Genomic DNA, 27,635 nt, shown 5'->3' with positions numbered 1-27,635 from the left:
AGAACTATTATTCCTCCATGTTGTGGTTCCATCAGAAAGAATAACCTCTTGGACATTTCCTTTGTTTTTCTTTGGTCTGCCCGACAGTATTGAAAATAAGGCTAAGTATACACATTGGTTATTACTGTTTAGAAATGTTCTCTATTTATATTGATTAAATGCATATATGTAGGAAGAACAAATGCCATACTCTTGCGGCAGAGGTGGATGCGGTGTTTGTATGTGAGAAAGTATTTTTCAGTAAAGGTTCCTAGGCCTTTGGTCCTCTGAAGGCATACGTATGCACCCCGAATGCTGAAACACATTTACCTTTATGTCATGGGATGCTAATCACCTTTCGAGGAGTGCTAGGGGAAATGTATATAAAAAAAAAATCCAGTTCTGATAATACTTTGCAGAACCATAGTAGCGGGGCTTTGTGGATGACTGCAAACATCAGATACCCTAACGTACATGGAATGGTCACTGACATGAAGGACAATGAGTGGATACATGAATTAGAATACTGTCTCACCATTTGCAATGGTTGTATGTTCTACGTATAACAGATTGTTGTACATCTAAGGAGGATATCATTGAATACCTGTAGGGTGCAAGTACTGCAGACATATGGTATAATACAGACAAATATTATCAACAAGCTTCTGTTGTTTTCTTGCTATTCCGTTAGCATCACTTTAGCGCCATTTATTTTGGTGCTAAAACAGCACTAACCTGACTCCATATTTATATTTTTACGCTAGACCCGTCTAGCGTCAAAATATAGGCATGACCACCATGTTTAGGATGCGTGAAACAACCTTCCGTCAATGAGATGCAAGGTAGGCGTTCCCGTCCTAAACACAACACTAACCCCCCAGCATCATATTTATCTTCAGGCACAGAAATGACGTGCAAGGAGGAGGCAGGCCTAAATAATGGTGCTAAGCCCGCTTAGCACCCTTATTTACTGCCTGGGTAAGACCAGGAGTTAGGGTGCAGGTAGGCCCATTTCCATGGTGGAACACAATGGAATGGGCACAAAGATGCCTACCCCAAGCCCCAGGAACACCACCACCCACACCACAGGGACACTACAGGAGGGGGACTCCATCCCAGGTAAGTTCAGGTAAGTATAATTTTTTTTTGTAAGTGCCATTGGGGGGCCCTTACATGTGGCCCCTATCTGGCACTGGGTATTTTGGGCTTGCCCAGGGGACACTAGTCCCCTGTGCTGGGCACTGGAGTGGTGGTGATAACTCCTGTCTACACTTACACTGGACTCATTTTTTGGCTGCCTGGGTGTCATAAAATGACGGTAGGCTGGTTAGCAGCATATTTTTTGCCGCTAACCACCCTAACGCCATTTCAGACCCAATAGCGCCATTTTCCCTAATGTCCCTCCTGACCGGCTAGCATCTTTTTTTTTTTTAGATGCTAGCCATTCCATAACGCCATCTTGTGTCATTTATTAAACATAGCGTAAAGATGGCTCTAAGGATTGGTGTTAGGAAAGATGACGCAAAACTGTGTTTTGCTTCATTTTTTATAAATATGGCCCATAATGTATTACTTTGCAGTGAAGCATTGAGGAAGTTATAATGCACGTTCATGATACCAGGTTAACTGTAAAATGATGGTTGATTTGACACATTTGCCAAATGAATTGAGATATTTAGGGCCTTGTTAAAAGTTTGGCGGTCTCACTGTGGAACCGCCAAATTCGCAGAGAGGACGCCATGGTAGTGGTATCCCCCCTGCCCTAGTACAATGTTCCTGCCGGTCTCACTGGTTTGACTTATATGTCTTAGAGAACTGATAGCTACTAAAAAGGCTACATTTCATGAAAGAAATTGCAAAGAACAGGAATGCATAGGCTCAAAGGGTGGACCCATGAGTCTAGTAAGAACAACATTAAGGTTCCATGAGGCTGGGGGAATCCTGGGTGGAATTACTCTTTAAAGGGCTTCCGTGAAGGCTTTGATAACTGGAATACTGAATAAAGATATATGTTGTCTATTTTGGAGGTAACACTGTCTAGTTGTAGGTTTAAGTGCATCTCTAAGAATTTCCATACACTCTGAGCGGAGATTCAAATAACCAAACACTATGACTTCCGGAGCCATATCGCAAGATTGAGTGTTTTGGGGTCTGGATGTTTGATTTGATCTTGCCTTTGAGTGAGAAGATCTGGCCTGTTGGGGAGTTTCTTGTGAGAAACTACAGACAGATCCAATAGTGTTGTGAACCAAGGTAGACGTGCCCATGCGGGAGCTACAAGGATCATGGTGAGTGATGTTTGCCTCATTCTGCGAACTAGAGACGGAATGAGTGGGAGAGGTGGAAAAGCGTAAGCAGATATCCCTGACCAATTCATCCATAGAGCATTGCCCGTGGACTGAGGGTGTGGGTATCTGTACGCAAAGTTTTAGCATTTTGAATTTTGTGAGGGGGCAAAGAGTTCTATTTGTGGTCTTCCCCACCTTTGAAAGTATTGGTGAAGTACGTGTGGGTGAAGTTCGCATTGTGGACTTGTTGCTGCATTTTGTTGAGGAGGTCTGCAAACTGGTTGCCCATTCCTGGACGATATTCTGCCAATAAATGAATGCAGTGGTGAATAACCCATTTCCAAATTGTCTCAGCAAGAAGGGACAATTGAGAAGAATGGCCACCCCCGTTTCTGTAGTTAATACATGGCTGTCAGATTGTCTGTATGGACTAGAACCACTTTGTGGGAGAGTTGTGGTTGTAAGGCTTTGAGTACTAGAAAGACTGCCTGTAACTCCAAGTAGTTTGTTAAATGGGATCCCATATACCTTATATTGTGAGGTTGTTGAGGTGAGCTCTCCAACCTGTCTGTAATACATCTGTAGTCAGAGTGACTTGGGGCACAGTGTCTTGTAAGGGCCGCCCCTTGGAAGGGTTGATGGGATTCCACCATTGCAAAGAGCGGTGAGTTTGGCGGTCGACCAACACTAGATCTTGGAGATGACCCTGTGACTGAGACCACTGGTGAGATAGACACTGCTGTAGGGACGCATGTGTAGTCTGGCATGGGGAACAATGGCAATGCAGGATGCCATTAGCCCTAGTAACCGCATCCCTGTTCTCACTGTATAAGTGTGGTACACTTGTAGTTGGGAAAGAAGAGTTTGAAAGTTTGTGCAGCCACTCTTTTCCCTGCTGCATCTAGTTTTTTGCTCTCTTTATCAGGTGGAAGAGCATCTCCTGTTCATTGGCTGTTAGCACGTTTCAGTGCTGTGCTGACGACTATAGAGTCAGGAGGTATTTGTGACTGAAAAAATATAGGGTCTGCAGGTGCTGTCTTATAATTTGTTATCAACCCTTGGGGTAACAACTCTTGACCTAACAGGTTTCCTTAAAAATGTCTGTGGCATGTCTAAGCATACCTGGTAACATAGGCAAAAACTGACTTTCTTTATGGGTGGTAGTCAGTGTATCAAAGAGAAAATCCTCTTCAATAGGGTCAGTGTGCATTTGTACGTTGAGATTTGCAGCTGCCCGTGCTATGACCTGCTGATATGAAGTTGCATCTTCAGGAGGTGAAGGGCGTGCAGGGTATAAATCAGAGTCATTAGTTAAAATGGTATCTGGACTGTATGAATCCCATGGGTCAACATCTTGTGGAATTTCCCCCAAATCATCTCCCTGAGGTGGAGAAAACTGTGGCTCAACAATAGATCCTTGGAGTTCTTTTTAGGAGGAAGAGCAGTGTCCAAGGTCTGTTGAAAAGTAAGTCTCCTCTTGAACGGGACAGGGAGAGAATCAATTATTCTTGCTGTTCCCTTTTGGATGTGGAGCTGGCTCTAACGAGCGTCCATTATTTCGAGGATTGGCTCCACTGATGAAGCTGCTTCCAAGGAATGAGTGGAGTCACTGGAAGACTGAATCTTCAGTTCAGAGGTTTTCGGAGTGGAAACCTTGTGTCAACTCGAAGTTGTCGGCTCCAAAGCGGATGTGGAAGGTTTCTTACTCAGAGCCGAAACGCTCAGATTGAAGAGTCAACTTAATCCAGAGACTGTGTTAGATGCTGCCAAGCCAGAGGACGATGCCGAAGATGGCTTAGTCTTGGCTATTTTCTGTGCCAAGCCGGAATGCGGGGCATCCGAATGTAACTTTTGGATCCGACCAAGGCCCAAATGCAGTGGTGGACCAAAGACCTGTATGTGGGGCTTCTTTAGAGTCTTTATATGGGAGGTTCGGGCTGATGTACTCATGGGCTGAGGTGAGAGGCCGACTTTCAATGTCAGCATCAGCGTCCAACTCAGAATCTTCCATGGAGAAGGCCTCTTCCTGTTCGATTTCCTCCAGTGCCTGCTCTTCCCTGAAAAAATCAGGAATGTCATCTGGGGTCTTTGACGCCATCTCCAATAAACATGCTCTTAGGTCCCAGAGGGTCTTTTTGGATCAAAAAGAGTAACAGGTGTCATCGTTTTCTTCTTTATGGTCCGGGGACAAGCAAAAGTTACACACCAGGTTTTAGTTGGGCTGTGGGAATTTCGAATAACACTGAGGGCAAAACCGGAGTCTATTCCAACAGTCCTGCATGCCCCGACACCACGTGGAGGAGTAGGTACGAGACAGGCGCTGGTGCCCCGAAGGGTGGTAAGCTGACCCCAATGTAGAAGTTTGGATTGATTACGTTAGAATGTGAAAACATGACCAAAATAAAATACCGTCATTGAAAGAAAGATGGAAAAGAAGAGTTTGGAATAGATCTGAGCCGAGAAATACTAGAGCGAGAGGAAGACACATCCGAACCAGACAGTGGAGAGAAAACACTCTAACAAAGGACTCAATGCCCATGTGCAGTATCACCTATAGGAGGAGTCACTTGATCTTGTGACTCTAAAAGATTCTTCAAACAAAAACAACTTGCAACACTTCGAGCCCAACACTAGATGGTGGACTTATGAAAAGCATGTGTGTCTACAGCCACACATGCCATCGAGCTTGGAGTTTCCAAAACTTCAGCTCTTCACAACTACTGTACTGCTGATCTCCAAGGAAGAAACAGATGGATCCTTGCCATACAAGTGTTTCTTAGAATGACACCTTCTCTACTACTTTTAGTCACCACATAAATTTCAGGCAGTCCTATTATTAGGATTTGTTCACTGCTAAAGAAGGTTGTTAACAAAGCTAGATTTACATTTATACACATGTCAACATATATACTAAATTACGCCACTCGTGTTACATAACTCAATGCATCTAATTTAACTACATATGCAACTAGATTACCCTAGAGTGCCAATCATCCATTTATCACAAGAGATCGCTGCAAGATAACAATTATATAATTTATCATAACTGCTGTGCCCTGAAGCAGTCTCATGACACCATGATGCAGAGGGTGACCACCAAACGTCATGTCATTATGGACACTGTCTCCAGTTCTAAACCTTACATCTACAAATCATTATTTTCAGGGAAGATAATCTAATTAGTTGTCTAATTAGTTTGATTGAAGCAAAGCAAGACTACAAAACCTATAGTCCATTAGGTGATCACAAGAAGGTTCAGGACTGGAAACAGTGTTCGTAGTGACCTGGAAGGAGGTGGTCACCCTAATGCAGCACCCGCAAAATTACTAAAGGATTATTTGTTGCTTCCTTCACAACATTACATGAAACATTTCAAGTAGCCACATGACTAAAAAAGTCAGAAACACAACCCTACTGTATAATTCTCACCTTTGTGTAGAAGAACTTTAAGGCAAGTACTTTAAACAATCTGAAAATGGATGGATATCATTCTACCCTTTGATTGTGTGTCTGACCGCCTCCAGCGCCATTGTGTAATGTGATTTAAAATGTGAATGTAAGAGTGAATACAAATGAGACTATTTAGGAAATGTAGCAGTGTCTAAAAAGTCTTACCTGCAAACTTATAAAAACTTGGTCTTTTTTCTGCCTCCTTGCTTTCAGATCGGGAATCAGTAGATTTAGGGTTTCTGTCTTGGTTTTCAACATCTGCTGTATTGGCATAAGCAGCTTTATGTTGCAGAACAGGTTTTCTTGGGAGTGGAGGCTTTGCTTCAATATTTTCATGGGACTTTGCCTTTGGGTTTCCATGCTCGTTTAAAGGGCTAACTGCAGTGACTTCAGTTCTTTTGATCTGTGTGGGCTCATCTTTTGTTACTGGGCTGTAGGCCTCCTTTTCTACCTTAATTTCTGCACTGTATCTCTTTGCTCCTTTTGTTTCTCTTGAGGATTCACTGCGGTACCTCAACGACAATGAGGTCGATCGGAGCTTCACCTGGAATGGATTTTGGTCTTTTGAATCAGACTGGCATAGTGGGTATACCAATGAATCATCTACAGCTGGTGCTGCAGTGATGGTTTGAGAAACACACACAGGCGCACCTTTCTCCTCTGGTCTAAGTTCAGTGTCTAACGGTGGTCCTTGCGTTTTGATGCCAGGCTGTATTTCAAGGTATTCTGAAATGTGCTCTCCATCCTGTTTGTGTGTTTCTTTTCCTGAAGTAGGGATATCAGATTTAGACTTGGGAGATTTTACACTTAAGCGATTTTCAGGATTTCCTTTAATGTTGAAGGTGCCAGTCTTTGGTCGCTCCCAAGCAGATGACACTGAAAATTTCCTTAGTGCACCAAGTTCATTCACACTTGGTCTGTTTTCTGTGATGCTGCCCGGTTGGCCCACAGACACACCATCTTCCCTTTTGGGTGAAATTTGCACTTGACTACTTTTGATTTTTTCAGCAATAGCAAAGGAGGATCCCACTTTGAAAGAGGGTGATGGTATGGTTGGAGTAAAAGGAGAACGGGGACTAACTGCATGAAGGGTATGTTCTACATGCTTGTGAGAAGATCTCCTAGAATTTTGTTGGGCAAAATCAGACGTTGCTGTTGATGGATCTCTCAGTGAACTTACACCTTCTGTGGGTGAAATATACAGTGCTGTAGCATCACCCACAGCAGTACTGTTATCTATTATGGAAGCAGGTAAAGACTGTGCACTTGTGGTATCTTTTGTAAAGGAACCATCACAAGAAGAGGGAATATGAGGCTGTAGTTTCCTCTCAGTCTGTAGTGTTCGTATTGCACTCCCATGTATGTTCTTCGGTGAGATACTATAGACCTTAAATAGATCCTTTCCACCTGGTGTGCCTTTAGTTACATCACCTAGGTCACTGTGCACACGTTCCTCAGATTCTAAAACAAAAGGGCCAGAAAGCTCACTCCTTTCACAATGTAGTTCCACAGCAGTGACATTAGAGACTTCAATAGCGGCAGATTTTTCGCTGGCAGGATTGGAAAACTCTACTTCTGTAGTTGTGTAGGAGATCTGGGGCATTCTGAAATCATGCAAGCCAGATATACCAGTCACTGTCTTTGTTGAGTCTTCCACTCCCTGATCGCTGGATGCAGTGTTCTCCCATGCTAGAGCCCCAACTGCTTCCATTCTGTCGCTCTCGTCTACTTCTTCTGGAGTGGAGCTTAAGTCATTAAGAGACTCAGAAAGAGATTTCTGAAAGAAAAGGTAGTAGAGATAAACTAAAATTTTATGTTTTAGTACACCTTCAAATTGGGTTTTATTTTATTATTAGTATGAAAATGATTTCAGAACACTTCTGCTGTGTTAAGCGCTACCATTACATATCAGAAATTAGAAGCCCTGGTAAATATACTATTGATGTCACTGTACAAAAAAGCAATTTAGAAATGAAAATTGCTGTTTTCTTTACTATAAGCAATTATAAGCAATTCATACTCTGGAAGTATTTAAAATACAGTACTATTTATGCAGACAGTATTTATCATCTCTGAATAATGACACTCCTTTTAAATAAAGGGGTAGATAATTTCAGCTGATGTACAATATACTTACCTCACAGCTATTTGAACATTGTGATGGGTTGGTTCTTTTTCATCTTGTAAGGGCAGTAAAAATAAATTGTGACGTTATGAAGATCTACATGAATAACAGGATTCACACCTTTCTTCTATAAGCTGCCATAGACCTTAAAGTCCCTTGTTGCAGTGTCCAGGTGAAAACCTGCTTCTCGTGTTAACATTTTGGGAAATTCAGTATATCTTCTGGTGAATGAGACAAATGCCACAAGTCTCATTACCAGTTCTCATTGGTATGGTGTGCTGCTTACCAGCGGAGAGCTACACTATGGACCTCATTACGGTGGCAGACTTACCACTGACAGGCCGGTGGTGAAGACCGCCACATTATAAGTGTGGCGGGTTGGCCTGTGGGAACCCGCCACATCCCCGCCTGTACAGCCAGGGCGGTTGGACAGCCGGGCCACAGATTAGCATCTCCGACCCAGGAGGCCACTGAAGACCGCCGGCGGTATAATGAATTGGCTTTCCACCAGGGTTTTGCGGTGGTAGCACCGGCACAAAAACCTTGGCGGAAAGGCTACTGGTGACATGAAATTTCTTTCCTGTCACCAGCAGACGGCTCTCCTACCCCCCCTGCAATCCCAATACCCCCCACTCCTCCTTTTCCATACAAAAACCTCCCATCCCCCTTCCAGTACAGCATCCCCCTCCTGCATCCTCCTGTCCAGTACAGCACCCCCTCCCCATCCAGTATCGCACCTCCTCCCCCACCCCCATCCAGTACGGCACCACGCATACACGCACACGCATACCCACACGCACCTTGCATAAACTCATTCACCAACACTTACATACATGCATCCATACACGCATTCACTCATAAGCATCAAACAGGCATTCACACACACACATCCATACTCGCATTCACGCAGACATTCTAACAAGCACTCACTTCAACCATCATACAAGCATTCAAACACCCACAACACATACGTTCAAACGCCCATATACACTTGCATTCAAACACCCATACACACAGGCATTCAAACACCCATACACACATGCATACACACACGCATACACACTTACATTCACACACCCAGACAACACCCACTCAAACACGCACACACAACACCCGCCACCCTCCCAACCCCCTCCCCTGTCGGACAACCGATTTACCTTGTTTGGCGAGGAGGTTGTCCGGCAGGGAACGGGAACTTCCATTGCCGGCAGGGCCCCGCTATCAGGACACCGCCAGGCCGTATTACAGGTTGTAATAGGGCTGGAGGAGTCCTTTTGGCACGGCGGGCCCAGTAGTGGAACCGCACATGCGCCTCCTTCAGTACTCGTAATATGGTTGTCTGAAGACCGCCAGCACTGGCAGTCTTCTGACACCCGTGGCTTTGGCGGTCTTCTGAGAAGGCCACTGAAGTCATAATGAGGGCCTATGTTAGGTTACTGAGGACAGTCAAAGTCATACTCATTTTAGCATTGGTGACTACCATCCTGATGGCCACTCCTTGACACTGCTAACAATTGCTGGTAATGGACTCTAGTAGTTAAGTACTGGTCCTTTTTGCCTCACCCCAGTGGTGAGATGCTTACAGGCTTTTCCCGGTAAAGCAGTGTAGTCTTTTAGGGTAAGGTCCCCTTAATCCTCTTAACAGTACGCAGAGTGTGATCAAATGTTCTTGCATGTGCTTGGGTACTTTGTGAGGAGCTGTATCTTTGCTAGGGCCACCTCTACATGCATGCAGAGCACAAAACATATAGGGGTACTGCTAGGTAGAGTGAGCTGTGTTCCACCTTCCTGTGTGTCCTTCCAATACTGCTCCTTAGACTACCTCCTCCCACAAGAACTAATTGTAAAGCCAAGTGCTTTGTCTGTCTTTAAATCATGCTCTGGAGGAGGGAACCTTTGTAACTTGTGACTGAAACTGCATCCGTTTTCGCAGGCCACACTGTAACCTGGCAAATAGCAACACTAGTGCAAAGGCTCCCTATAAAGATTGGGCTCCTCAACTTCACCCATAGCTTGTGTTTTGTGGCGTGAGTAGGAAATGTCTACTTGGATTTCAGAAAATGGAAGAGAGCTGTGTTGTCTCCAAATCGTTGCCACAAAGCCGAGGACATCAAAAAGAATAATACATTTCATTGGGATTTGTTGTGTTCAAAGGTTTGGTGTGGCTTATGATCTTTACTGGACATCCCAGATCTGAGTATAAGTTGGCCCATCTAATTAGCCATTCTTTACCTTATCGCTCAAAAAGCTCTGCCCGCCACTAAAATGGAAGGTCAAAAGACTAAAAAAGAAGCTGAACCTATCTGCCTATTTATGAATAAGAACTACACCTCTGCTGCTGAGGACACACTCTCCTGCTGATGGATCCAGGATACAGACTGCCTGGCATGGAGAAAACCTGCTTATTTAGCCAGTGATTGAGTTCAGCATGAACATCTTAATACTGGGCAGTCACTGCATCCTGCTTTCTACGCCATATAATTGTGAGAGGCCTGTGCACCTGAACCCTACATCTACGCATACTGTTTTTGCATCCGATGATCATGAGGGGCCTTTGTGCGAAATCCCTACATCGCTACATAATTTCTTCAATGAGTGATGACTTGCTGGGTATATATGCCTGGCTTTTGTGTACCACATCAATTCTTTAAAAGACTGACAATGATAAATAGCCCATATCTCCCAATGATGGAGTACCTCCTTTTCTTGCAGCAGCCACTCACCTCTAGTTCACTGAGTGGACTTGAGTACCCGCCCCTGCTGCTGCCTATTTCTCCAGGTGGCCCAGGCGGCAGCCCTCTTCACCTGTGACACCACTCCAACCATTGCTTCCAAACAAGGACTGTCAGATATTGAAAAGTGAAAAACTCCAGGCCTGCACTGCACTTGGCTATCCATTGGAAATTATTCCCGTGTATGTAAACCCTGTTATGTGTTTAAGCCTATAGCTCATTTCAGCTACAAAGTAATGTAAAGCATGCAGTGTGATAGAACTGGTAATGCCTTACGATGTATAAACGTCTTTAAACTTACTTCCTTGATAATCATGAGGGTTATATATTTTTTTCTGAAACAATAACACAGCTTAGACAATTTATTTTTGTGAGTGAAACATGCAGCTTGAATAAGCTACCCCTGCACCAAGCTCCAAAAATAAGCTTTAACGTTTCAACCATGCTACTCCCTCAAATTCAAAGCATAAAAATGTGGTCATTGGCTTTTCAGTGAGCTTGTAGTATTTTGTTCGTGCCTATCAAGGGACACCTTCAGTAGTTAGTATAAGGATTCCTAAGCAGTTCTTGAATTGTGTAGGCCCTGGAGATCTGGCCAAACTATGGTTACCATTGAGGTGCCGCTAGGCAGGATACATACCTGGGACCAGCTCAAATTCTGAGAGCACTTCTCAGGGATTACTTTTATCTTTAGCAAAGAACATGAGTCAATGTCGTAGGACAAAATACTAGAGCTCCTTTACACTCGGACTTACCAAAAGTTTCAAGAAAGGAGCTCACTCGTTGTAGCCAGTATTTGCTCTAATTGATAGATTTGGGAGTGTGGGATGACAATGAGTAAATTAGTCAATAAAAAGTAGCTGGAAAGTCACATTGACGCATTGAAGTTTTCAAGACTGATAATAATTCTCCAAAAGCGACGTTACCATACAAACAAGCACAAACAGTATTAAAATACCCGGACTTAGATATTAAAATAGGTTCTGTGTTTGTCAGATTTCGAAAGATATCACTACTACAATGTATAAATATAGGCAAGAAAAGTATTTTAAAAATGTTAGTTTCTGTTCTCAAAACTGAGTCACTATTAATGGGTTAACGTTTCAGTTTGTTTTGGAACAAAGCTTTAATTCTTCCACCAACTTTTTCTAGAACATTTAGCATGAGTATACAAGTCAATGATTCATGTGCCACAGAAAATATGTGAGTAAAGCTAGTCTGAAAATAAGGAGCCGAAGTGAAAGAGTTTCATTATGTTTCACAGCTTAGTAATATTGGACATATACAATTTTCAGGGATACATTTAATAAAAAGTGATAAAAAAGTTTATTAATTTAATACATCGGTGTGATTACGTCAACCTGAGCCAAGTTGCTTTAATTAAGATTGAACAGCTTTTTGCATACTCTGATCAATCGCCAGAATGATTTACTGCTTTACCAGTCTCAACAGAAGTTTCCACTTGATTCAAAATAGCTCCACAACACTCATCTTTTCAGGCACACTCGCCATCAAGGGAAAAGAATGGACAGACCTGTCAGCATTAGTGCAATTAGGATACAGTGAGAGGCTTTTTTGTTATAAAGCAGTGGGGGGGGGGGGGAGAAGGAGGATTCATGATTGTTTTAGAGTAATTCGATTCAAGATATGAAACCGTTGGTGATCACTACTGTAATTAGTGTCATGCGTTAGAGTTAATTATTAGAAGAGGGTCATTCTACAGTGCAACAAGTCGATGCAAACTTTTACATACTGAAAGTAAATAAACAAAGGAATTGCCAAACTGGAAGGAGCTATACATCCCGTAAAGACTCCAACGTGGTTTTTGGCACCAGGAAAAAGTTCAATGAACGTCAAACAAAAGCTACATCTTTCTGTAATAGATTTGACCACTAGTCTGCTAGAAGCAAATAAAGATAACCCAATTATTGTGTCATATTAGTATTTTCATACAATTTGTTCATATTTGCTGTAATCATGTTACAGTAAATTAAACTAAAAACATGGTTTATTAATAAGAAGCTAATACCTACATCGATAAAGCTTTTAATACCAGGTAGCCTCTGCTAATCCAACAAAATGTAATACCTATCTGTGTTTCATGAATAAAGGGGAAGATTCGAGAACTAAACCCTTGTTTAAAACTGTTAGAAATATTAAAAGCTCATTCTGTTGACCAGTAAGCCACTGCTTGTGGGTAAAGGACATTGCTTTATTAAGTTAGTAACAGAACATTCTACAAAACAAGATCTCAAAGCTAAGTAGTGTCCAGTAGAGAGGTGAGATGCCTATCTTCCTTTAAAGAAGGTACCACAGACACTATGGTAAACGTAGTATGAGGGTTGAGATCCTGAATGCCTTTAGGAGCGGTGCTATATCCGAGGACTGCACTAATGTAGTTTTGCACAAAAAAGTTTACACCGGCTTGCACCATTTCTGTGCACCAGCTGGGCACCATATTTATGGAATGGTGCAAGCCGGTGCAAAGGGTAGGCTAGCGTAGAACAAAATGACGCTAGTTGGGTGGGGCTGGCGGTTTGGAAGAAGGGGGTTTTGCACCAAAAAATGATGTTAGGCGGTTACAGTTAAAAAAAAAAAACTCTAACCTGCCTAGAATCATTTTCTGAAGCAAAACCATCCATACCACATGACTCCTGCCTAAGAAAAGACAGGAGTCATGCCCACCAACCCAATGGTCAGTACAGGGGACCAGGGTCCCTTGGGGATGGCCATTGCACCTAGTGCCATGTAGGGGGGCCCATTTAAGGGCCCCCAATGGCACTCAAAAACAAAAAAACTAAAACTTACCTGTACTTACCGATAGTTACCTGGGATCGGGTCCCCCATTCTTCACTGTCCCTCTGGTGTGGGTAGCGGTGTCCCTGGGACCTAGGGAGGGTACCTGCGGGCTTATTCCAAGGTGTTCCACCATGGAAATAGGCCCACAGGTCCCCTAATGCCTTCCCTGACCCATGCGTTAAAACACGGTGCAAAGCAAGCTCCGCACCATTTTTTGACCCCTCCTCCCCACCGTGCGTGATTTTTGCACGGGAGAATAAATAAGGCGCTAGGGCATTAGAGTCATTTTTGCCCAGGAACGCCTAACCTTGCATCTCATTGATGCAAGGCAGTTTTTCGCAGGCAAAAAATGACTTTAACTCCAATATTTTGGCTCTAGACATGTCTATTGCCGAAATATAAATATGGAGTTAAGTTTGCGCCAGATTTGAGAGAAAAAATAACGGCGCAAACAGAGTATAAATATGTCCTGAAAGCTTTGTACTTGTCCCTTTTTTGTGCAAGAATAAATAAAAGCGTTAAACCTATAATCATGGAGAAATTGGTGAGATTGGTGAGGAAGATGTTTCGAATAATGAATAATTTGATAATTATATAATATAAATAATGTCATTCATTTTATCACCACTTTGCTTATCCTAGGAATTTTCATTTCACTTTTATCAAATCGTGCAGGAGATAATGTACACAATAACTGAGTTGGCGATGTGGTTATGATTGTCCTTTGAGAAGGTTTTTCACATGACCTAAAGTGATAAATGTCAAATATTCTATGACATTTTGGAAATATTATATACTATTGTTATATTTTATATTTAAAACAGCCCTGATGAATTTACTAAAAAGCCAAGACACGTGTAGGCTGCTGTGAAAGAAATACACTTTGTATAATGAAAAAATGAACTATTAATAATTTACAGAAATGGTGCCTCTTCATTTATGAATTTTAATACTACGCTCTTGGGACTCAAGTGTATCAACAGTGTTGGACTGGACTCCTATTAAGTCTTGGAACTTGTATTCCTAAGGCACTCTCTCTTTCTATGGTATTTAAACAAAGGAAATGATTAACATGCACCACTGCATAACACCGCATATCATTCAGTACAGTCTTACTAAGGGACTATACATACCACTGAAGGCTTTCTTGTCTTGTTTGTTCGCTGGTTTCTTGGCTTAATTGAAAGCCTGTGTTTAGCTGCAGAGTTATCAAGGCATGTAAGGAACTGAGGCGGGGTGTCAAAATCTGCAGAAGGTGAGATATGGCTTTCACTTCTTTGAGGAGACACAGCCCTGGAGCTGGCAGGCCGTACCACAAGTTGGCTAACTGGGGACAGAGGTCTTGAAGAAGGTCCTGAAGGGATCTAGAACACAAAAGAACAAATTATTTACCCTTGATAACACTTTTTCTGGCAGATACTCTATCTAACTCCAAATTTAGAATGTTCCCTAGTGCCAAACTCAATCTGGACACTTTTAATGGCAATGCTCCCGTGCACCAGTCAGAGGTGTCATATCGGTGGTGTCATGCAACTCGACGCAGGCTTCCTTCCACCCAGAAGGTGATTGAGCAGTACCTCAAGTAAGCACCATCCCTGTGCCCTGACATCAGTTTCTTGCTTTGCTCTTTCTGTGCCTCTGGATGCAAAGCACAAAACAAAAGTTGGTACCAGTGTGAAGGGCTCTAATTTGGGAGCTTTTTAGATGGTGAAAAGAGACCACTTAAAAAACACAAAGAGTTTGGAGGCATTAAGCAATCTGGTGGATATTTCTTAATGCAGATTACTCACCTTTACACTACTACCAAACAGTACCCCCAGAAGGGGAAGGCTCTGTGAAATGGGCTCCGACCAGAAGATCTTGCAGGACTGAATGGGTAAAATGCCCTCCCTGTAAGACCTGTCTGTCAAGGCAGTAGTGCTTTGTGAATTCGTGCATCAATGCCCATGTCGCAGGCTGACAGATGTCATGGACAGGCGCTCCAGGTGCCAACACAGTGGTAGCAGCCCTAGGTATGGTGGAGTGGGCTTTCAGACCTCCCAGAGACTGTTTCTTGACCAGTGCACAGCAGCTGACTACCCATCTTTAGTCAATTCCTGCACCAGCTTTAATTTCTTCATTCTAGAGACCCCACAAGCAGAAAATTGTCCACCCAATGGTCCTTAGTACGAGTGATGCAAAAGCTTAAAGTTCTTTTGAGGTCCATTTAATGGAGAGTCTCCTCTTTTGAAAGGTGGGGTGGAGCAAAGAACACTGGGAGACTGATGGATTGCCCAATATGGAAAGGAGTCACAACTTTTGGCAAGAAGGCTTCCTGACTCCTCATCACCACTATGCCTTGAAAAAAGGTGGTTTAGAGCGGCTATACAACTGGCAGTATGAATGCCATCCACAACCTCAGGAGGTAGATTGAATGCAGTCAACTGCTACTGCTCAATTTTCACACATGGACGTAAACCTTGTGCAGGTTTGAGTGCAGAACCATGCACTGCTGCTGCAACAGATGACCTTCCCGAAGAGGCAACCTAATTGGAGAACACAGGCAGATGTTCTGGGTATCTCACTCTTCTGGCCCAATCCAGAGTCACTAGGATGACTAAGGCCCGGTAAAGCTAGATCTTCTTCAGAACTCAGGCAGGAGAGGCAATGACAGAATGACGTACAGGAGTCCCATGCCCCACTCTAGCCAGAATGCATCTCTTAGCAAGAACTTTGTGGGAACTCCAATGTGCAAAAGGTTTGACACTTTGCGTTCTGCACTGTGGAGAAAAGATTTTGCCAATATTTCCCGTATTGCTGGAGGATGCCCTGGCCCACCTCAAGATGCATACTCCATTTGTGATCTGCAAGTTGCAGTCAGCTGAGCTTGTTCACCCTTGCATTCAAAGATCCTTCAAGGTGGTTCTCGATCAGGGTTATGCCCTGACACTACAGCCAACAAAGTCTCTTGGTACAGGACCTTAGATCACACTCTACCCTGCCTGCTGCAGTATCACATGGCAGTGGTGTTGTCTGTGAGAACCTGTACCAGCCTCACCTCGATGGGCGGCATGAAGACCTTCAGCACCAGATGAACGGCCCTCAGCTCCAACATACTGAAATGGGGCTCGGTTTGTCCCTGAGACCAGAGTTCTCTGATCTCTACCTTCCCCAGATGAACTACCCAAATTAGCAGTGAGGCATCTGTCATCACCTTCAGCTATGGGTGCTGAAGGGAGAGGGGTCTGCCACTGGTTGAATTGTGGTTGAGCAGCCACCACAGCAGATTGCATGCAGTCACCTCTGATACCTGGATGGTATAAGACAGGTTGCCTTTGCGCTGGTGTCACTGAGACTTCTGATTCCACTGCAGGGCCCACTTATGGCATCCTGGAAAGTCGATAAGCAAGATGCAAAAAACTAACAGGTCAAGACATCTCAGAGCTGGTCCCACCAAGATCCAGGACAGAGGCTGCAAAGAAGTGAAAGCTTTGAGCTGCACCGTGTGCAAGGCAGCTCCTATTAAAGTAAGCACCTGGGAAAAGTCAGGTGTGACTCTGGCTTGTTGATCATGAACTCCAACGATGTCAAAAAGTTCACTGTCACCTGTTGGTAGTCTATGACTGACTTTGGCGAAGTTGCTTTCAACAACCAGTTGTAGAGTTAGGAGAAACTGGTATCCCTGCACCCCCCCGGTGCCCCCCCCCAAAAGATGGGCAGCAACCACCACCATCACTTTTCTGAACACCTGACAGACACTGGTGAGGCAAATGGTGAGCAATGCAAACTGAAAATTCTTCTGGCTTTTACGGAGGCCTTGGTTATATGTACTGAGTGGTGTTGAAAACATCAAATTAATAAAGAGACATACATAAAAGAAAATCAAGGCTAGCAAAGTCACATATTTTTTTGTATCCTGAACATCTTGAATGATCTGAGGCAAGGAGGTCCTACGTTCTTTTGGGACTGCCAACAAGATCTCGCTCGACATGTCCCAGAGGACGTGGCTTTATTGGTCAAATAAAACAACAGCACTGACTGAACTTAATGCTAGGCTGGGCGAGTAGAACATCCGCTACCCAAAAACCTCAGTCCTCTTCATCTCCCAGTCTGAGGGTAGGGGGTCACAATGTATGAATTGGGTTTCATCTAGCTAATGGAGAGTAGACCACCAGACTATGGAGTAGGAGGATGTGTAAGAAAAGCGGGGTCACCAAACGTCAGCCTATGGTGTCTGGCCACCTGTCTATTCACTGGCGGGCACAAACTTTGTTTGGACCAAGTGCCCATTAGGGCTTCATCAAACTGAAGCAAGGGCTCAGGTAGGGCTGGCCCAGGCTTCAAAACCTCCGGAAGGACATCTGACTTGATTTTGAGTGAAGGCAATGGTAGCTCTAGAACCTCAGCTGCTTATCCAATTGCACGGCAAAAGAAGCACACACTTTCATGGGGGGCGGGGGCAAAAGGCGAATTCAACCTTGTGTTGGGGAAGGGTAGAACAAAGCCTCTGTGGAGTTGCACGGTGCAACTTAGCAGGGTGCAGGAGCACTGCTATGAAAATTTTCCAGATCCTGTCTGGTGCTTGGGAAACATGCTAAAGGACTGGAATCTGCAGTTAGAAGTATCCATCCGACACTGGTATTCATAAAGCAGATAAAAAATACATGACTAGGGCATTTAAGTCACAAATTAAGAGATGCTGTAGATAACAGAGAGAAAGGGTGAAACAAAATCCCTCATCTAGATTCTTGGCTTCACTGTCCCCCACAAACATTTTTCTAACTGTAAACGAAGGCTAAGAGAAAATGAAGAATCTGTGCTTGGTAGATGGAAAAGGCGAAGAAGCCAGAAGAGGCAAAAGAAAAACACAATGTTGTTAATAACAAAGCAAACCCAAGTACCTTGACATGCAAAATATTTTGATTGTAGAGGTTCAAGCAAGTAGGTTTGAGATAAATAGGCTATAATTGCTCCTAATCTAGACACATTTTTCGAATTTTGCTACGTGACATACATTAAGAAGGTACTGAAGCACAAATCAACCTCACAATATAGTAACACATAGTCATAAAAGAGCAGTATGAGTGTGAATGAAGCTCTCCTGCAAACATTTAGACTGCAAATTACCAGTTCTTCCTCTTCGCTGCCTGTTCCAGCTAAACTCAAGTTGCTGAGACGCTTGTAAGAGTCAGAAAACTGCGGAAAGGAGCGAGGAACATGGTGAGTAAAAAAGGTAACTAATGTAAAAGATTGGAAACACACTAAAATGTAATATCTATTGATAACAAACAAGATCTATTAATTGAGGAATTAGTAACCAGTCTGCCAACAAAGTTTGAAGAGTGTCTCTCACCCCCCCACCCCCAAATTGAAGAACTGAACAAATGGCACAAGCACAGTTTTCAAACCTCGATATCTTTCAATGATATTTGCCAATGACAATTATCAAAGGATGAATACAGATAACTTAAAATGACTCCCTGGGTCCTTCATTCATTTACATATTTGGGGGCAGCGTGTATAGGGATTCCTTGTAGGATAAACACAAAGATGGAAGATGTTTCCAGAAAAAAAAAAAACACTTTTCTTTGAAAGCAGGGGGTGCCTGAATTCATATTTTGTTTTGGATTTATGATCATTTTACACTTGAAATACAGTCACAGGTGAATAAGAATCAGTATAGTTTTTTTCAAATCTCCTGCCATCACCAAAACCCATTCACCTAAATCATATACTGTCCAATGGCAAATATGCCACTGTCATTTTGCATACAATAATTAAAAACACACACAAAAAGATTTGAATTATTTATTTGTATTAAAAGTTGAATTTTTACATCCACAAAACTTCACAAAAATACTACATATTATGCAGAACACATCTATACAACACACATGTAATGAACAGGAAACCAAACAAATGCAAAGGGAAAATAATGTTAAGTCATGTCACATTCCAACATCTAACTATGTAATGTTTTTCAGTGAATATATATATATTTATATTTCTACAATTGTATGTGTATATATATAAATATAAATACACACACCCCAGACAAGAACTTCCTCAATCAATAAGTACAGAAGTGCACGGAACTCCACTTCAATTCCAGATGTGGTTTGTTGATGGCATACATTGTTAGTGAACTGAAATAGATTGATATGCATTATTGTAGGACTTAGTACAATTATGCACATGATGTCACAAGGTTTTCACTTGCACTTGTTGTGGTCCTCAGGCTGCCTGGCACGTCGGCTTGGGCATTAGTTTTGTGACAAGATGGCTACTGATTTCTAAGCCATGTGACTGCCTCTTCTGAGATTACCTGATGTTTGTTTATGTGTGTTATTGTAATGTGTACCCCTGTAACTCAGAATTACATATTTACACTTTGGACATTCTATGGTTTTGTTTAACTGAGTGCCCATTCCAGTACTACCGGTATGTAGTACAATGGATGTATAATTTAATTTATTTTGCATGTTACAAAATGGCTGCCGCATTTAGGCGGTAGAATCTTCTGCTATGGTCCTTCCTTTATGTTTTTGTCACGTCATGTATATATATATTTATTACAATATGGCACCCGTGATGGAGACGAGGGTCCTATCCAGGACCAAAAGGCGTAGACAGGAGAGCATTAGCCATCAATAAACCACATTTGGCATCTAAATGTTGGAGTGCTGTGCACTTCTTGATTGAGAAAGTTCTTGACTGGCATACAAAGCGTGCAGGCCCTCACACTTTCAGGCGCACTAGCGGCGCCTGGTGCATGCCACCAGTAGTTTCATCATTAGGATTTTTAAAAGACTATGGCCCTCATTACAACCTTGGCGGGCGGCTGGAGCGCAGAGCGGCCGCCTATGCGGCCGCAATCCCGCCAGCCACATTACGACATCCCTGCTGCCCTGGCGGCCGGCCCAGCGGGGATGTCGGCCGTAACATTGGAGCCGGCTCCTAATGGAGCCGGAAGTGTTGCGGCTGTGCGTCGGGTGCAGCTGCACCTTGTCGCGCTTTTCACTGTCTACTGTGCAGACAGTGACAAGCAGGGTGGGGCTGTGCCTGGGGGCCCCTGCACTGTCCATGCCAAGTGCATGGGCAGTGCAGGAGCCCCACGACTCCCCTTCCCGCCAGCCTTTCCATGGCGGTCTCTACCGCCATGGAGAGGCTGGCAGGAACGGGAGTCGTAATCCCCTGGGCAGCGCTGCAACCAGCGCTGCCCTGGCGGGTTAAAACCGCCGGGACAACCATGGCGGGAAACCGCCGGTTCCGGCGTTGCGTCTGCGGCGGTAGGCAGATTGTACCGCCAGCCTGTTGGTGGTACAATCGCCAAAACAGCCCTGGCAGTCTTTGACCGCCAGGGTTGTAATGAGGCCCTATATATATATATATATATGTATATATGGAAAATGTCACTTACCCAGTGTACATCTGTTCGTGGCATTAGTCGCTGCAGATTCACATGCTGTGCACATCCCGCCATCTGGTGTTGGGCTCGGAGTGTTACAAGTTGTTTTTCTTCGAAGAAGTCTTTTCGAGTCACGAGACCGAGGGACTCCTCCCATTTCGACTCCATTGCGCATGGGCGTCGACTCCATCTTAGATTGTTTTCCCCGCAGAGGGTGAGGTAGGAGTTGTGTATGCTAGTAATAGTGCCCATGCAATGGAGTGAATGCGTCTGTACATAATGAAGTTTAAAGTAATATATTTACAAATGTACAAATGTTTAAGATCTACTTCTGAACGGCTACAGGCTCCCGGGGAGGCGGGTGGGCGCATGTGAATCTGCAGCGACTAATGCCACGAAAAGATGTACACTGGGTAAGTGACATTTTCCGTTCAATGGCATGTGTAGCTGCAGATACACATGCTGTGCATAGACTAATAAGCAGTTATCTCCCCAAAAGCGGTGGATCAGCCTGTAGGAGTTGAAGTAGTTTGAAATAATGTTTTTAGTACAGCTTGATCTACTGTTGCTTGTTGTGCAGTTAACACATCTACACAGTAGTGCTTGGTAAATGTATGAGGCGTAGACCATGTTGCTGCCTTACATATTTCGTTCATTGGAATATTTCCTAGAAAGGCCATGGTAGCACCTTTCTTTCTGGTTGAGTGTGCCTTTGGTGTAATAGGCAGTTCTCTTTTAGCTTTAAGATAGCATGTTTGAATGCACTTAACTATCCATCTAGCAATGCCTTGTTTTGAAATTGGATTTCCTGTATGAGGTTTTTGAAAGGCGATAAATAGTTGTTTTGTCTTTCGAATTAGTTTTGTTCTGTCAATGTAGTACATTAGTGCTCTTTTGATGTCTAATGTATGTAGTGCTCTTCCAGCTACTGAATCTGGCTGTGGGAAGAACACTGGTAATTCTACCGTTTGATTCAAGTGGAACGGTGAGATTACTTTTGGTAAAAATTTAGGATTGGTCCGTAGTACAACTTTATTTTTGTGTATTTGAATAAATGGTTCTTAAATGGTAAATGCTTGAATTTCACTCACTCTTCTTAGAGATGTGATGGCAATTAAAAATGCTACTTTCCACGTTAAGTATTGCATTTCACAAGAGTGCATGGGCTCAAAAGGTGGACCCATGAGTCGTGTTAAGACAATGTTGAGGTTCCATGATGGAACCGGTGGTGTTCTTGGTGGTATAATTCTCTTTAGGCCTTCCATAAACGCTTTTATGACTGGTATCCTAAATAATCAAGTTGAGTGCGTAATTTGCAGGTAAGCTGAAATTGCCGTAAGATGTATTTTAATGGAAGAGAAAGCTAGTTTAGATTTCTGCAAATGTAGTAAGTATCCTACTATCTCTTTTGCAGATGCGTGTAAAGGTTGAATTTGATTATTATGGCAGTAATAAACAAATCTTTTCCACTGATTTGCATAACAGTGTCTAGTGGTAGGTTTTCTAGCCTGTTTTATGACCTCCATACATTCCTGTGTGAGGTCTAAGTGCCCGAATTCTAGGATTTCAGAAGCTAAATTGCTAGATTCAGCGATGCTGGATTTGGATGTCTGATCTGTTGTTTGTGTTGTGTTAACAGATCTGGTCTGTTTGGCAGTTTGATATGAGGTACTACTGAAAGGTCTAGTAGTGTTGTGTACCAAGGTTGCCTTGCCCATGTTGGTGCAATTAGTATGAGTTTGAATTTGTTTTGACTCAACTTGTTTACTAGATATGGAAGAAGTGGGAGAGGGGGAAAAGCGTACGCAAATATCCCTGACCAGTTCATCCATAGTGCATTGCCCTGAGACTGATGTTGTGGGTACCTGGATGCGAAGTTTTGGCATTTTGAGTTTTCTTTTGTTGCAAATAGATCTATTTGTGGCGTTCCCCACATTCTGAAGTAAGTGTTCAGTATTTGGGGGTGAATTTCCCATTCGTGGATCTGTTGGTGATCCCGAGAGAGATTGTCTGCTAACTGATTCTGAATCCCTGGAATAAATTGTGCTATTAGGCGAATGTGGTTGTGAATCGCCCAATGCCATATTTTTTGTGTTAGGAGACACAACTGTTCGAGTGTGTTCCTCCCTGTTTGTTTAGGTAATACATTGTTGTCATGTTGTCTGTTTTGACAAGAGTGTATTTGTGGGTTATTATGGGTTGAAATGCTTTCAGAGCTAGAAATACCGCTAACAGTTCTAAGTGGTTTATATGAAACTGTTTTTGCTGAATGTCCCATTGTCCTTGGATGCTGTGCTGATTGAGGTGTGCTCCCCACCCTGTCATGGATGCATCTGTCGTAATTACGTATTGTGGCACTGGGTCTTGAAAAGGCCGCCCTTGGTTTAAATTTATACTGTTCCACCATTGAAGCGAGATGTATGTTTGGCGGTCTATCAACACCAGATCTAGAAGTTGACCCTGTGCCTGTGACCACTGTGATGCTAGGCACTGTTGTAAGGGCCGCATGTGCAACCTTGCGTTTGGGACAATGGCTATGCATGAGGACATCATGCCTAGGAGTTTCATTACTAATTTGACCTGTATCTTTTGGTTTGGATACATGGCTTGTATGACATTTTGGAATGTTTGGACTCTTTGTGGACTTGGAGTGGCAATTCCTTTTACTGTGTTGATTGTTGCTCCTAGGTATTGCTGTGTTTGACACGGCAGAAGGTGTGACTTTGAGTAATTGATTGAGAAACCTAGTTTGTGTAGGGTTTCTATGACGTAATTTGTGTGTTGTGAACACTGTTTTTGCGTGTTGGTTTTGATTAACCAATCGTCTAGGTATGGGAACACATGTATTTGCTGCCTTCTGATATGTGCAGCTACTACTGCTAGACATTTTGTAAAAACTCTTGGCGCAGTTGTTATTCCGAATGGCAACACTTTGAATTGGTAATGTATCCCTTGGAATACAAACCTTAGGTACTTCCTGTGTGAAGGATGTATTGGTATATGGAAATATGCATCCTTTAGATCCAGTGTTGTCATGTAGTCTTGTTGTTTGAGCAGTGGGATTACTTCTTGTAATGTAACCATGTGAAAATGGTCTGATTTGATGTATGTATTTAATATTCTGAGATCTAGTATAGGTCGTAGAGTTTTGTCTTTTTTGGGTATCAGAAAGTACAGTGAGTAAACTCCTGTGTTTAGTTCTTGTTTTGGTACTAATTCTATTGCTTCTTTTTGGAGCAATGCTTGAACTTCTAATCCTAGAAGATTTATATGTTGTTTCGACATACTGTGTGTTTTCGGTGGGACTGTTGGAGGGAATTCGCGAAATTCTATGCAATAACCATGCTGGATAATTGCTAGTACCCAAGTATCTGTTGTTATCTCCTCCCAATGTTTGTAAAATTGGCTTAATCTCCCCCCCACAGGTGTTATGTGATGGGGATGTGTGACTTGTGAGTCACTGCTTATTTTGAGGACTTTTGGGGCTTTGGAATTTTCCTCTACTTCTTTGGAATTGTCCCCCTCTATATTGCCCCCGAAAACTTCCCCGCTGATATTGGCTTTGGTAAGTGGGCCTTGTTTGTGATGTTGTGGTTTCTGTAGGTTGTCCTCGAAACCCTCCCCTAAAAGGTGTTGTGCGAAAGGTGCCTCTGCTCTGTGGGGAGTAGAGTGCGCCCATGGCTTTTGCCGTATCAGTGTCTTTCTTGAGTTTCTCAATAGCAGTGTCGACTTCCGGCCCAAACAACTGCTGTTCATTAAATGGCATATTTAGCACGGCTTGTTGAATTTCCGGCTTGAAACCTGACGTGCGGAGCCATGGGTGCCTTCTTATTGTTATTGCAGTATTTACTGTCCTTGCAGCCGTATCTGCTGCATCCATTGAAGACCGTATCAGATTATTAGAGATACTTTGTCCTTCTTCCACCACTTGTTGTGCTCTTTTTTGGAACTCCTTGGGTAAGTGTTCTATCAAATGTTGCATCTCATCCCAGTGAGCTCTGTCATATCTTGCCAAAAGCGCTTGTGAATTGGCAATGCGCCATTGGTTTGCTGCTTGTGCTGCAACCCTTTTGCCCGCAGCATCAAATTTGCGACTCTCTTTGTCTGGAGGTGGTGCGTCTCCCGAGGTATGAGAGTTTGCTCTCTTACGAGCTGGCCCAACAACTACTGAGTCTGGAGTTAACTGCGTTGTAATATAAACAGGATCTGTTGGCGGTGGCTTGTACTTTTTCTCCACCCTTGGAGTTATGGCTCGGCCTTTAACAGGATCCTGAAAGATTTGTTTTGAATGTTTTAGCATTCCTGGGAGCATAGGTAGTCTTTGGTACTGGCTATGAGTGGAGGTTAGCGTGTTAAACAAGAAGTCATCCTCAATTGGTTCTGAATGCAAGGTGACGTTATGGAAAGCAGCTGCCCTTGAGATCACCTGTGTGTAAGATGTACTGTCCTCAGGAGGGGACGGCCTGGTAGGGTACGAGTCTGGGCTGTTGTCCGATACTGGAGCATTGTAAAGGTCCCATGCATCGGGATCATCTTGACTCATGGCAGTATGAGTCGGGGAGTGCATCAGTGGAGGAGTTGCTACTGGTGATGTGTGTACTGATGGTGGTGGAGAAGGTGGGGAGTTGTTTTCTTTGCCACCTTTGCCTGTGGCTCCTTGTCCTTTTCGTGAAAGGCAAGTTTTCTTTTTATTTTAATTGGAGGAAGAGTGGTTATCTTCCCTGTGTCTTGATGAATGTGGAGCCTCCTTTGAGTATAGTCTGGCTCTACAGCTTGAAGTTCCTCTCCAAATCTATGTTTTTTCATTTGTGAGGCTAATCCTTGTTCCTCTGTATAGGAACCTGTTCTCGGCTCCGAGGCTGGATGTTTCGGAACCGAAACTTTTTCGGAGGTCTTTTTAGGCGCCGAAGAAACCTTTGTAATTTTCGGCGCGGTGGTGTCTCGATGCCGAATTTGTTCGGTGCCGCTGTCACGGTGCCGAAATTTCACAGAGCCGATGTCTCGGGTCTGAGATTGCTGTGTGGCGGTATCTCGACCGGAGTCGGATGACTTCGACACCAGCGTGCCCTTTTTCGGTGCCTTGGCTCGGTCACCGCTTTTTTGGGTTAAGCCAGGCCTGTTGGCGGTGGCGTCCCCTGGGCTTTTGTTGACTTCTCGTGAGTCTTATGTTTCGACGTCTTACTCACGGTTTTCGGCGTTTCTTCGGCCTCGAGCTCTTCCAAGTCCGACTCGTGGATAGAGAAAGCTTCCTCTTCTTCCTCGAAACGCTCTTGTTCTGTCGGCGTCGACGCCATCTGCAGTCTTCTGGCTCTTCGGTCTCTTAACGTCTTTCTGGACAGAAACGCTCGACAGGCCTCACAAGTATCTTCCTTGTGCTCTGGGGACAAGCACAAGTTACAGACCAGATGCTGATCCGTATACGGATACTTGTTATGGCATTTTGGACAGAAGCGGAATGGGGTCCGTTCCATCAGCCTTGAATTCACAAGTGGCCGGGCCGACCAGGCCCCGACGGGGGATCGAAAAAAACCCAAAGGGCCACCGGAACTCTTCTAAATTCGGTGTCGATCTGTTGTAACTAACCCGATACCGAACGCAAACAATACCGACGTTTTTTCCCGAGATTCTAACTAACTTTCCGACCCGAAACACGTAGCGAAAAGGAACATGTCCGAACCCGATGGCGGAAAAAAAACAATCTAAGATGGTGTCGACGCCCATGCGCAATGGAGTCGAAATGGGAGGAGTCCCTCGGTCTTGTGACTCGAAAAGACTTCTTCGAAGAAAAACAACTTGTAACACTCCGAGTCCAACACCAGATGGCGGGATGTGCACAGCATGTGTATCTGCAGCTACACATGCCATTGAACATATAAATATATATAGCCATAGCCTATAGCCGAATGCTGAGGACATATTGTTTGGGGTCAAGGACAAACAAGTTTTCATGTTTATTTTGTCCTTGGGACAAGAAGGCCCAACCCCCTGCAGCGCAAACCCTTTGGCTGCCAATTTGTAGGGAAGAGAACAGTCTGGAGTTGAGATAATATCTGTGTCTATATGATGTTTCAAACTTGTATTTATGGTTCATTAATGCAAACCCTTTATTATTAGGTGAACGTTCTAAATAAATGTTGTAAGGCCACACTACACTACTGACAGGGGTTCCAGTAAAAAAAAAAAAAGTGTACACACGTTTGAAAATTTTAACAATATGAGGCTACGTATAATGCTCTCAGAATTCTCTCTAATTAGATGCAAAAGTCTGCAGAAGTTTGTAGGCAAGATTAATGATGCTTCACTTTCAAATTAAAATGGTCAGAAAAAAAAGTAGGGGAAAAAACATTTTGCTAAATTACTGTGACATTTTAAGTACTATTCCTTTGAAGCATCATTTAGCAAAATGTGTTGATTTATTGTAGTATTACTAAAAATATTCATAATGGAAAATCAGTGTAACCATTCTCAACAAGAATATGGGAAACATGAAAATAAACAAGCACTGGCAAAGCCAACTGATTTTGGTTTTGTCAGATTGTGCCTTCTTTTGACATGACGTTTGTAACATTTTATTTTTGTGGAAGCTGCCATGCCATCCCCATTGTAATAAACATTGGAAAAAAGCTAAAAAGTTTTTTTGGTCTCAAAAAGCACACATTGCCACAGTAGTTCCTGGTACTGAACAAAACTACTTTGTGTGCCAATATGTTCCTTGTGGAATAGCAGAATGCTATCAGTCACAGCAAAGCCAGCGATAGACAAAGAAAAATAATTTTAATAAAAAACAAAATGTCTTGGTTAACACCAGACCTAATTAGGGACCCAATTCTTAAAGGAAGTCACAAAAGTGCACACATGGTATATGTCTTTGAATT

At 43.3% G+C, this 27,635-nt stretch overlaps 1 protein-coding gene across 5 annotated transcripts in view; it reads right to left on the bottom strand.

Moving 5' to 3' along the window:
* Positions 1–27,635, bottom strand: part of CRACDL (CRACD like) — a 630,552-nt gene that overhangs the window by 85,755 nt on the left and 517,162 nt on the right. For all 5 annotated transcript variants that reach the window (XM_069204319.1, XM_069204324.1, XM_069204322.1 and 2 more), the window contains 3 exons: positions 18,480–18,548; positions 14,507–14,737; positions 5,883–7,494 (listed from right to left, as the gene is read on the bottom strand). In XM_069204319.1, the coding sequence (XP_069060420.1) occupies positions 5,883–7,494; positions 14,507–14,737; positions 18,480–18,548 (1,912 nt within the window). The remainder of the gene's footprint in view (positions 1–5,882; positions 7,495–14,506; positions 14,738–18,479; positions 18,549–27,635) is intronic.

Source organism: Pleurodeles waltl, chromosome 8 (assembly GCF_031143425.1).
Source record: "Pleurodeles waltl isolate 20211129_DDA chromosome 8, aPleWal1.hap1.20221129, whole genome shotgun sequence".
NCBI classification, from domain to species: domain Eukaryota; kingdom Metazoa; phylum Chordata; class Amphibia; order Caudata; family Salamandridae; genus Pleurodeles; species Pleurodeles waltl.
The sequence above is the reverse complement of the archived record's forward strand: the minus strand, read 5'-3'. Positions and strand labels throughout refer to the sequence as shown.